The sequence below is a fragment of the Cryptomeria japonica genome, chromosome 3 (assembly GCF_030272615.1).
Source record: "Cryptomeria japonica chromosome 3, Sugi_1.0, whole genome shotgun sequence".
Classification (NCBI taxonomy): Eukaryota; Viridiplantae; Streptophyta; class Pinopsida; order Cupressales; family Cupressaceae; genus Cryptomeria; species Cryptomeria japonica.
In genome coordinates, this window is record NC_081407.1 from 509,078,407 (window position 1) to 509,091,328 (window position 12,922).

Below are 12,922 nucleotides of genomic sequence, written 5' to 3' on the forward strand. Positions count from 1 at the left end.
ACCAAGAACAAACTTATGAGTTGAAGTCGGCTTTGTTAATGGACCTAGTAGAGAATATTGTCTACAAATTTTAGATATATGTGGTGGTGAACCTTGAGAACAATAATTTAATGTGGGTAAAAGGTAATCTAGATTTATTCCTATAGGCAATTGTAAACAACAACTTCTTTGAATAACTTGTATGCTTACTATATATACATTTAGATTTCGTCCATAATTGACATCAATTAAACCAAAAGATAAGGGTATGTGTTGCATTTATAGCTAAAGTAATATAGTTGCAATGGCTTCATATAAATCCACATTCTCATAAAATACTATTTAAGACTATTAGTATGAGTAGAAATGAATAACTATTTGAGCTTCTAGTAATAGAATTGAATACTTTAGTTAAAGACCTTTGGCTTATTGACAAGGTCAAATGATTCACAAAGAATCCAAAATAATGTCTTGTTGAGGGCAAAAACTTAATTTTCAAAATGGATGACACTAGATCATGTCTAATATAAATTTGCAAGAGTTAGAGACATAATATTAATACATTTTTGATAATGCTTGGGGGTTAGATTGATAGTATCTAATCATCCAAATAACCGATAGATAAGGATTTGTATAAGAGTTCCCAATTATCCATTTAACTAACAAGTGAAGTTATATAAAATTCTATCGAATCACCCAATTAATAAGTAAACAAAAGACTATCTGGAGGCTCCCTTGATCCAACCCTACTTGGGCACATGAGGAAAAAAAATATTTGAGATCCAAGGACAGTAGAAACAAAATGACATTTCATTATGGACTGTACAACGTATGAAGACATTTGCAGCCAGTTTGGTAATGAATTAAAAGTGGACAGTCTGAACGAACTTTTTGAAGAGTCATGACTTCACAAAGCAACAAACCTCTTGATCGAGATTCACAAGAAAAGATCCAGCATGAAAATAAATCTGAAACTAAGATAATTTGAACTTGTGAATCCCTTAGACCTAACGATCTCGTGAACGTCATTAAAACTCATTCATTCATTCATCAATACATCAATAGGAGGATTCCAATTCATCTCGTAGAGACAACTCCCTCGCCCCCACAAAAGCGCAAAACGAAAAATTCTGTGGGTGGCGGGAAGTAATAATACATGCCTAGCTAATTCGATGGACCATTGAATGAGTAAACGTTTATACAAAGAGGATAGGACAGTTGAAGCTGCTGCTGAACTCTAAATTATACTACATGGCTATGCTTGCTCTCAAATTTTGCTTGAATCGGGCAGGCTTTGATACTGCCATATCTCCATATCCAGCGCTAGCGCTCAGTATAAATAGGGGTAGGACTAGGAAAATGAACATGAATGCTAGTATAACGAGGAGCGTGAGGGCATTGTGTATCAGAGCGGACCCCCTGAGTCTAACAGAGCAGCAGCTGATGGAGCAGTGTGAAATGGAGACATTCAAATCCAGCGGGCCAGGAGGTCAGCATCGCAATAAACGGGAAAGTAGTGTTCGCCTCAGACACCTTCCCACCGGTATCATCGCTCAGGTTCTAATTTTCCCTTTATTCTATAGCTCTTTCTTTTTCTAGTACCACTCTTTGCCACGTTTATTCTGGAGAATATTTACAACTCACACTGTACTGGATTAAACTGCTGCCAGTCTAGAGATAATTCCAAGGAAACATACGCTTTTCTCAACTATAGAATTCTTAGAGAAAAATTGAATTACGAGGTTACAGTTGGTTGTGAAGTCCAACCATCGTAGAAGACAAATAACTTTTCATCTTCCTCCTCTTTGTCTCTTCATCTGTTGAAGACTTCCGCTATATGTTCGAGGATGGAACATTGTATCAGATGAAGAACTTATGTATTTTGCTACTGTAAATAATAAAACACGAATACTCTGTTTTTCTGTTGATGTAGCCTTTAATGGTGAACCAAGTAATTCACTGGGCTGTATCTTTCTCTTCCTGTGCAATAGTTATTTGTTAAACTGAATTTGTGTGTTCTAGGGCCAAAACTTTGTGATTTGGAAGCTACAATTATGAGCTCTCCTAATTCAAAGTGATCTCTCAATTGCATTAGAGAGAAAGTTGAAGAAGCCTCTAATAACGTCCTATGAGGATTGGGATGTTTTGCTGTGGCAACTATCATCCTCTCTTTATCCAACAATGTTTTGTTTAATGTTGCAATAGAGAAAATAGCAAAAGATTTATGGGATCGATTGTCCGATACATATGAGAGGGCTTCTGCATCTAATAGAGTTTTCTTAATGAAGAATTTGTTTAATTTGAAGATGAAGGAAGGCAGCAATTTTTCCAACCACCTGAATCAATATAATACCTTGATTAGCCAATTAATTTCTGTTGAGATTAATTGTGAAGAAGAAATCAGAGCCCTCTTGCTTTTGTGTCTTGATAGTTGGAAAGTGTCATGATAATTAGTACTCAACATCCAAGAACAAAGGATCTGATAAAAAAAGAAAGCATGTTGAAGTTTGATGATGTTGCTACAATTCTTCTCATCGAAAATATGAGAAGAAAATATCAAGGTACCTCATTCGGAGAGGCTTTGGCATTTGGCAATAGGAGGAGGTCCCAAGAAAGAGAAAGGAATAACCATAAAAGAAGATTTAAATCCAACAAGATATCCAAATCTAGAGGCAGAAATATAGGTTGCTTGTTTTGTGGTAAGGAAGGTCACATAAAGAAAAACTGCTAGTCATTCAAAGAGGTTGAAAATCAGCCAAAAGAAAATGAAGCAAATGCAACATATGAAGAGATGTAGGTGCTCTTATTCTAGCTATAGGAGAATCTACAACAGATGTTTGGGTGCTTGATTCCGGAGCATCATTTCATGCCACTTCGTGTAGGGAGTATTAAAAAAACTATCAAAGTGGTAACTTCAGTAAGCTTTATCTTGATGACAATGAACCTTGTGACATTGTCGGCAAAGGAGATGTTTTATTGAAAATAAAAAATGGAAATAGTTGATTGCTGCAAGATGTTAGACACGTCCCTAAACTCAAAAGGAACTTGATTTCTATAGGACAGCTGGATGCTCAAGCTTGTATCATCACTTTTGAGTTAAGCATGTGGAAGGTAACAAAAGGAGCCTTGGTAATTGCAAGGGGCTGCAAATCACGCCTTTGTATGTGCTAGAGTGTCATGTTGAAGTGGGAGCTGCAATGGTAGTTGCAGATAGTAGCACGAAACTTTGGCACAAGAGGAGCGGTCATATGAGCCAAAAAGGCCTTGAGATTTTGCACTAAAAGGATCAACTTCTGGGGTTAAAATTGGTAGATTTGGAGATGTGTGAGCACTTTATACGTGACAAATGAAATGGGACCAGATTCTCTACTAGGGAACATGACAAGAAGACAAGACCATTGGAGCTAGTGCATTCGTATGACTTTGGCACCATAGAGATTACATCAATTGGTGTGTCTAATTTCTTCGTTAATTTCCTCAATGATTGCACAAGGTTTGGGTTTACATGCTAAAAGGTAAATCTTAAGTGTTTAGCATATTCAAAATTTTGAAAGCCCTTGTAGAAAATTTAAATATGCAATAAAATTAAGCGCTTAAAAATGGATAACAGTGGTGAATTCTGTTCCATAGAATTTGATCAATTTTGTGCAGATAATGGTATTTAAAGAATCAACATTGTTCCTTTCACCCCTAAAGAAAATGGTGCAGTGGAGAGGTTGAATAGAACAATTTTGGAGAGGGCTTCTAGTATGCCCTTCAGTGCCGGTTTGGGAAAATAGTTCTGGGTGGAGGTTGTTAATATCAAAGTTTTAAAACTCGGACTCGCCACGGACTCGGCAAACCAAAAAATTGACTCGGACTCAAACTCGTGAAAGACTCGCGAAAGACTCAGCAAGGACTCGACAGAAAAAAAAAAACCGTAGTTTTACAAAAAAACATAAAGAAATTAATGCATTTAGAGAACATAAGAGCCATAATTGAAACATTACACATGTCATATGATCTCCAGACACTCAATATTTGAAATTTCATCATTCATACTCATAGTTTCAAACTTTAAAATGTCTAATAGAAGCATAAGTTTATAAATGTTTACAAAATTACATATAATGATAGGTCTAGATCTTGGGTGAGAGAGGAGAGACTGAGATAGAGAGTGGTAGAGAGAGGGGATAGAGGAAGAGTGATAGGGAGATAGATAGGTCTAAAATTCGAGGCAAATAAAGTGAGTGAGATAGAGAGGGCGAGAGAATGCTAATAGGAGTCTACTGATTACTGAAATTTGACTGTCTGAAAATTTAAAAGATCTTCTAAAACCTAGAATTTGCATTATAATTCCTAGAGATCCGAAACCACTCTCAAACATCCTGCCAATATATACATGAAATTATGAAAAAAAAAGATTTAGATAATTTTTTGACGTGTTTTCTGGGTTGCACGAGTCTAGTCAAAAGACTCGCGCAAGTCAATTAGAAAGACTCGCAAGTCTTTCAAAAAGACTCGCCAGGACTCGCCTCGTGAGTCCATGGCTAGTCGACTCGTGGCGCCACTGGACTCTCGAGTCCGTGGCGAGTCCACGAGTTTTTAAACTATGCTTGGCATTATTATTTCATTGAAAAAGACATCTTTGTTGCGAGTGAGTTGTTTAGAAACAAGATGCCACAACCTATAACCATATGTCTCATCTCCATATCTGACAAAAATACACCATGTCTGCTTCACTTCTAGCTTTGTTCCTTTTCCCTGTGGAATGTGAGTGAAGACTTCACACCCAAACACCTGTAGATGACTATATGAAATTCTGCTTCCCAAACACTTCTCCTCTAGAATGCCAAATTCCATCGAGAGGATGAGCCTTGGTTAATCAAATAAACAATAACTGTTTATTTGATTAACCAAGGCTCATCCTCTCAATGGATTTTGGCAATCTAGAGAAGGGTTTGGGAAGGAGAATTTCATATAGTTATCGACGGGTGTTTGAGTGTGAAGTCTTCACTCACATTCCACAGGGAAAAGGAACAAAGCTGGAAGTGAAGTAGACATGGTGTATTTTTGTCAGATATGGAGACGAGACATATGGCTATAGGTTGTGGCATCCCGTTTCTAAACAGCTCACTTGCAACAAAGATGTCTTTTTCAATGAAATAATAATGCCAAGTTTATTAGAACAAGGAAAATCGATGAAAGAATGTGTGCCGTTAGAAGATATCACCTCTGTAAGTGATGGATTTAAACCATAGAGGACTCCTCATTCTATGCAGGTGTAGGGGAGTCCAAGTTTAGTGCAAGATATGAAAAACATCACACAAAATCTAAAGCAACCTTCATTACATGGTGTGTTGAAGGTGAAACCCAAGAGAATCGTTTCAATTCTAGTCGATTTCTTCAATTGAGAGACACCCAAATCCACAAAGGTGCTCGCCATGGACAAAATAACAATAGCTGTAAAAATTTAGGCAGCCTTTTGAGGGTTTTGTGTGAGGGAGCCAAGGCCTTTGAACAAGTTGAGGGTTATAATGAAAACTAAGGCAGAGATAGAAACTTCTGGAGCAGCAGTTGAGGAAAATGATTCTACAAGGTGTTTGTAGGAGAATCCCAGCAAGGAATTCAAGAGCAAGGAGTTATTGAGGGGTGCAATTCAGGTCTCTGTGACTAATGAAAAAGCAAAGGAGTCTTTGCTTTCTCTAATGCAAGATTTGCAAATTGAGGGTTCACTTGAATTATACACTAATAGTTGTGATGGAGTAGAAAATTTTGAACAAGGCTCTTTTGAGACTAGCCAAATTGTGTTTGGAACTAGGGAATGCATGATTGTTGATGTTGATAAAGATGCAATGAATTTGAAAAGAACCAAAGTTGAAAGTCACAATTATTTACCATTAGAGTTGAAGGGGAAGATGTTAGAGCTTCGGCTGATGCAAGGCAACCTCTTGAAGAAGGTGTTGGAGGCCATTAAGGACCTCGTCTCCAATTCCAACTTCGATTGCTCAACAACAGACTTCTCCCTATAGGCCATGGGTTCCAACCATGTGGCATTCGTCACCTTGCTCCTGCAATCTGAAGGCTTCAAGCACTTTTGTTGTGATTGCAATGATGTCAGGTAATATCATTGCCCTCAAGACTGATGATTGCGGCGACATTGTTACCTTCATGTTTGAGAACCCAAATCAAGATAAGATTTCAGTTTTTGAAATGAAGTTGATAGACATAGACAATGTACATCTGGGCATGCCAAAATTAAAGTACCATGCAATTTTGAGCTTGCCATCTCAGGAGTTTGCTTGCATTCGTAAAGATCCTAGCTATATTGGTGACACTGTGGTATCTTCTGCATCACCTACAATCCCTTGCACAGAGAAAGAGCATGAAATTGAGGTAGAGGATGAGATAGATCCAAGTATTTATCAAAAGCTGGTAGGGACATCGATGAGTTTGATGATCAACAGAAGGTTGCAAAAGGGAAGAGGTTTGAGGAAATGAGTCTTACTATTTGTGATGTCCCCTTCTAGTTGACATCTGTCAGCTGAGTAGATTAGCCTATCACTGACCCTTGTAGGCTGATGAGGTTGGTTAGAGGGTCTCATAGAGATTGATTCTTCATCTTCAAAGTGAGCATTACAGGACTGGCTTTCATTTGAGGTCTCCAGGACTCCGTTTGAGACACTTTCTATTTTTAGCAGTCCTGCTATTTTTAGCCAGTGGGTTGGGCAGTGGCAGAGTATGGCTTGGCAGTCACTAGTTCTGACGGCAGGCAATTCTGATGGATACTTAGAGAGATATTAATATTTAATTACTTCAATTAAATATTAAATGGCGAACTTTAATGTTTTAATATTTTCAAGTCACTTTAAGTTATAACTTAAGTGAGGGTCTATTTCTCATCAGATGGGGCCACTTTTAATTTAAATTGAAAAGAGATTTATTTTTGAAGCTTCAATAGTCAAAAATAAATATTAAAAGTTAAAACATCATTTAATGCCAAATCGTACTTTTCTTGGGAATCGTGCCAAACCCTAAAGGGAAGAGATAAAAGAAGTTTTTAGGTTTTCTTTTCATTATGTGAAGATTTGATATTGAGTGAAACAAAGGGCGGGGGTCTTCGATGGGCCTTGTAAGCATAAAGCATTTTTTTTGGCATTTAGCCTTGCATTTGCCGAAGTTTTACCTCTATTTGGAAATAAATGTGAAACGAAATAAAAAGGAAAAGGGGGATTCAATGAAATCAGGCATCAAAGCGTTAGCGCTTTTTTTGGCACTTTTGCTCCAAATTGCCTAAATTTTCCCTATCAGGGAAACGTTAAGTGAAATCATGAAAGGGAACTTTTTGGCACTTTTGTTCTAAATCACCTAACTTTTCCCTTTAAAGGGGCGCAATCTTAAGTCAAAAGTGAAATGAAGTAAAGGAGGTTTGAATTGTTTTAAAAAGTAAACATTTTTCGTTTTCCCCTCTTATTCGTTGAAACGAAGCCCAATGTTACCTTGACAACATTTAATATTTGTTAAAATTACTTAAATTTTTTGAGGTGATTGATTTAGACTTAACTTGCTTTTGTAGATCAGCATTGCTGGAAAGAGCCGAAGGGAAACTTGAAGCTCAAGTTGAAGAAAGCTAGGGCCGGAGGATGAGGATCCAAAACACAAGATCAAAATGGTGATCACAGAGCATTGAAGAGCATGCCATAAAATTGGCACCAAAGTGATGATATTCCAAATTTCTGAAATGCATCAATAAAACCACTCAAAGTGCTACACAAAGTATGCAAACCCAGATATACACAGTTGGAAATATCAGAAAACTTGTTTGTAAAACTGAATTGGTTTAATGTAAATAGCTACCTATGGGCCCCATTTAATGCATTTAAAACAAGGGGGTACACAGATCAGTTATTCCCAGCTACTTGATCTACCAAATTGATGTCAAATAGTTGCTGGTAGCTAGGAATGGTGTTGGAAATGGCAATTGTGAACTTATGAGAATTAATAAACATGGGCTAAAGCTGCTAGGCTTCTAGAAGGAAGATCCCAACCATTGGACGCAATCAATCCTGGCCCTTGATCCAAAATGTAAAATCTATAAAAGGCAAGGCCTCTCTCATTGTAAAGGGTTAGAAAGTTACTCGTAGAGGTTAGAGTTTTTGGACAACTAGAAGGTTAGATTGTTAGAAGTAGCTGCAAATAGTAGATTATGTGATATCCCTTTGTCAATTCTGACTTTGAAAGTGCTGATTAAAGGCTCAAGGAATATTGTCAAACACTTTGCATACAACCTCTATGCTAGCTGGTTTGTGTATCAGTTTGTTAATGCTTGCTTGAAATGTTGTCCAATGCGATTTAAATGCTTTCCAAATGATTACTAAGATGTCTAGGCAAAGAACTAAAATGCAAGGGCAGTTCTTTTGTCTTTTCGAATGCATGTAGATGACCCACACAATGTAAATATGCACCTACAGGAACTAGACATTAATTCAAATAGTTGGCATGCAGATTGCTATGCTATCTATGAAGCTTATAACCATAGGCATAACATCAAACATTTATCATGCAACCTCTCCTTCTTTTCATTTGTGTTCTATCTCATTCAATTTATTCAATAACTAACAAACCAAATGCAACCCAAAGGGATGAGTAAGTATTTTTTATCAAAACCTGATTAAAGGCAGCCACTGCTGAGACTAATTACGAGTTTAATCTACTGCATATAAGCCACTACTGGGACTGATTACAAGTTCGAACTGCTTGGTTGGAAGAATGGTATGACTGGAAATTAGAGAGCTGTACGACCTGCAAATAATGTGCCCAACAATTAATGATCGCTGCCCAAAGTACTCTACTCGTTATCATCAACAATCTACTAGATGCCCTTTGATTGATCCTTCTCCTATTCCCACAAATGTGACCTCTGAGTGAAGCCACTCCGATTGCTAACCTCAATGAATATTTCACCACCTCAGAATAGCTGCAACATTGAAGAGTTGAGGTTTTGTAATGGCTGGAAGTGCTGGAAACCCTTGGTTTCTTCCCACCGCTCAAGAAAGAGGAATGACAAATGCTCAATTAGAATGAATTCGATCTTCTCTTGGCACTTTATATATTTCTCATGAAAGGGCTGAATTCCCTCTAAAAGGCACTTTTTTAATTATTTAATAACATCACCAAATTTGCACTTTATTAATAATTAATATTCTCCTTGGTCTTGGCGCCTAAATAATTAAATAACATGGCCCCCCCTTTTAATGATGAATTGACCCCTCAACTTAAAGTGCAAATAAATTTTTTATAATATGCCTTTAATGATTAATTATTAATAAAGAATTACTTCATCAATAATTAAAATAGCATAACTCCTTAAATACTCATTATTTCTCGATTTCGTCTGAAACAGGGAGTCAACCATTGCATCCACTGTGCATCCAACTGCCTTACTAAAAATAGTAAGGGTCCCTCTCAAACAACCATTGACTTACTATAAATAGTAAGTGTGTGAAATTGAGTCAAACGAAGGCCAATTCTGGACCAAACTGAGTTCCAGAGAAGAGAACGTTCTACCAACTACCCACCAGGACCCTCTAACCATCTGCTTTAGCTTACGAGGGCCAAAATAATAGGCTAAACCATAAAAAACAGGGACGAGCTAAGAGGGGACATTACAAATTAGGAGTAGATTAGGATTGCTAGAAGAAATTGTTGTAATGGCAGTTGGAATCAATATATGAACATTGAAGTATGGTGTTTGTTATTTTTGTTTTCTCTTGTTTGCATGATTTCCTTTCAGTTGGTTAAGTAGAGTTTAGTGATTTTAATGGTGAAATGTGGGGGGTATTTGATTTGATTTCAGGTTCATACCATCGGGGGTTTGTTGATTGTAGGTCACTGTGTTAGGTCCCGGAGACAACTGAGAGCGGGGGGGGGGGTGAATCAATTGTCAAATAAATTCAAACCAAAAACAACTTAACCAACTTAATGCTTAATACCGGTAAACCAGTTCAACATGCCGGTAGACAGTTTTAACAGTTAATTACTATACCGGTAAGGATTAGTGCATGAAACATAAAGACAAAGTTATCCACAACACATAACACCAATATTTGTATGTGGAAACCTTGTAAGGGGAAAAACCACGGTGGGAAACCTTACCCACAATCAGATGATACTACTGCAGATAGTAAGTGTACATAAATGGGGTCTGCACATGCAGAAAGGCCAAGCGCATAGAGCTCACTGCTCAAACACAAAATGGGAGTCACACTGACTACAGTTGGATGGTTAAATCCAATAAGAATGTACTGCACAAAATAGCATCTTCATATGTTGGATTCAGTACCAGTGTAGTTTTGGTTGTCTTCACAAAAACCCTCCTTCAATCTTCAAATGATGTCTGCGTGTATATCTCTGCTTATTCTCGCATATACCTTTTCACAATCCTTTTTCGCATTCCACACTTGATCTTACAAATAAGATCTTACATTTATACCATAACCTAGGACCAATTTTAGTAGGTCGGCTCTACAAGATATTGCAATAAAAAATATTTTACAAACAATACAATATCCGATGCAATAACCGATTCAACATGTTGGCTTAATGCATTTACAATAATAATTAATCATCTCCATAGCGTGCCGTGCTGATCTGGAAAAGATAAACCTGCCGGTGTAACCCTGGACCTATTTGCCGGTAATAGCAAATATGCAAATATGAATATATCAATAAACCAGTGTTCCACGGGCGTTGGGGACGCGTTTCCGGGACAGGGGGACGGGAGGGACGCGTTTCCGGGACGGGGGGACCAAGAGCCTAAATTTGGGGACGGCGGGGGGACGGCGGCGGGGGGGGGTGGCGGGGTGGTGGTGCTCATATACTTATAAATATACATATAGTACTTGAAAAACTAGTTTTGAAAAGATGTATAACAGTATAAGAATTAGATTTTAAATGAAACTATAGGAAATACCAAGATTACTTAGATTAGTAATACTAATTGCTAAATGCTAAATAAAATTTGACAAATGAAATTGTCAAATTGGAGATTTCTCATTTCTATCATATGAATATAGAAAAAGGAAAACAAAAATACGAATATCTGATGCCATTGCAAAGTCTATAATAATAAAGATGATTACATGATTCATCATTACAATGAGTAGCCAACTACAAATACGTGTAGCAATAGCATTACAAAAGAGACTAGAGTCAAAGACAAAATGACAAAACTCAAAAAGTAGCTAATGGAGGCCTCTAATCATCTGCGAACTCCTCCTCACTGGAACTGCTGGACTCCTGAAGATCAAGGTCCCTCAAGCTCACACCAACTAGCCTTGCATCTGAAGTGGTAGGATCATCCTCATCAATCTGTGAAGGCTCCTCTGGCTCTACATCCCATCGTGCCGCTGGACTCTCCTTGTACACGAGTGTCTTGCGGTCTATGAGACGCAAAGCACTGTGTACAGCCACAAGCTTCTCTGCTCTCTTAGAGGTAAGTCTGTTCCTCTTAAGAGAGTGGATGAAGCTAGATGTAGACCAGTTCCTCTCAGCAGCTGAAGAACTGGAAACCTGGGATAGCAGACGGATGGCTAGAGTGGTGGTCAAAGATTTCGGGCCATGACAATTCCACCACAAAAGTGGGTCCTCCTGTGCCATAGTGTCTATATCCATCTTTGCCGCATCTGAATAACCTCTAAGAGTGGCAAATCTTCCCCACTCAGTGCGCATTGTGCCGGCATCTCTGGAATCAAACATCTTCTCTATGCACCTAAAGAAACCCGCCTTCACCTCATCATCCTGAATCGGTGTCATTCTACCCGGTCTAGCCTTGTACCACTTAGGATTCAAGGCAAAGGCAACCATATGCAAAGGAGTGTTCAACTTGTCCCATCTACTTTGAATGATAGGCTGGATTTGCTCATTGTAGAATGCTAGAGAGGGGTCCTTCACTCGCACAACAACCCTCATCTGATCAAGCATAGAGTCAATGCACTCATACACCTCTCCAAGGTTAGGTGCATCCCCATCCCCATATCTGATCACCTGGAATACTGGAGAAATGATGGAGACAATGTATTTCACATTACTCCAAAACACATCACTCTTCACTATCTCCTTTACCCTTCTCCCCTGCTCTGTCTTGGCCTCAGCCCACCTATTCCACTCATTAGTCATAACCATGAGTTGCAATGCCTCTTGCAACTCAATCATTCTCTCCAAGAGAATGAAATAGGATGCATATCTAGTCTCAATTGGTTTCAAGAACTCCTCCTTTGCGAAGGTCCTGAAGAGTGCATGTGAAGTGTGGTGGTTGCAGATAAACATCTGCACATCTCTCGCATCGGTGACCACTCCTCTAATCCAGTCAATCTTCCCCATGTCCTTGAGTGCATTGTTCATGGCATGCACACAACATGGGGTCCACCAAATGTGTCTATAGGCTGCCTCAACGAGTCTCCCTGTTGCTCTACACACATAGGCTGCATCTGTCACTACTTGGACCACATTTTGTGGCCCAACCTCCTCAATAGCCTCCCTGAGGACCTGAAACTGGAAATCGGCATCTTTACGATGCCCTGTACAATCAATTGCTCTAAGGAAGTATGGGCCCTCTGCACATGTGACCATGACGTTGATGAGTGGACGATGGCTAATGTTCGTCCACCCATCCATAACTATGCTGCACCCCGATGCCACCCAACATGCCTTCATCTTCTCCATCAAAATATTGATCTTGGAATAGCATTTATCCAAGATCGAGGTCCTCATTTTCGTCTCCCCTGGTGGCACACAAGATGGTCCTCCCTTGGCCACCATAGCCATCATCTCCCTATAATAAGGAAACCGTGTAACATGAAATGGAATGCCATTGGCAAAGAAGAACTTGCCAATGGATTCATCTATCTCATCTCTCAGCTGCACATTAAACATATCAGCAATGGGGTTGCTTTGTGGTGTCTGC

At 38.7% G+C, this 12,922-nt stretch overlaps 1 protein-coding gene across 4 annotated transcripts in view; it reads left to right on the top strand.

Moving 5' to 3' along the window:
• Positions 1–1,042: 1,042 nt before the first annotated feature.
• The window catches only part of LOC131044855 (uncharacterized), a 168,390-nt gene continuing 156,510 nt past the window's right edge, over positions 1,043–12,922 (top strand). The window contains exon 1 of one of the 4 annotated variants that reach the window (XM_057978325.2): positions 1,043–1,536. In XM_057978325.2, the coding sequence (XP_057834308.1) occupies positions 1,231–1,536 (306 nt within the window). In that variant the 5' untranslated portion in view covers positions 1,043–1,230. The remainder of the gene's footprint in view (positions 1,537–12,922) is intronic. The other 3 variants (XM_057978336.2, XR_009105721.2, XM_057978333.2) reach the window with 3 other exon arrangements.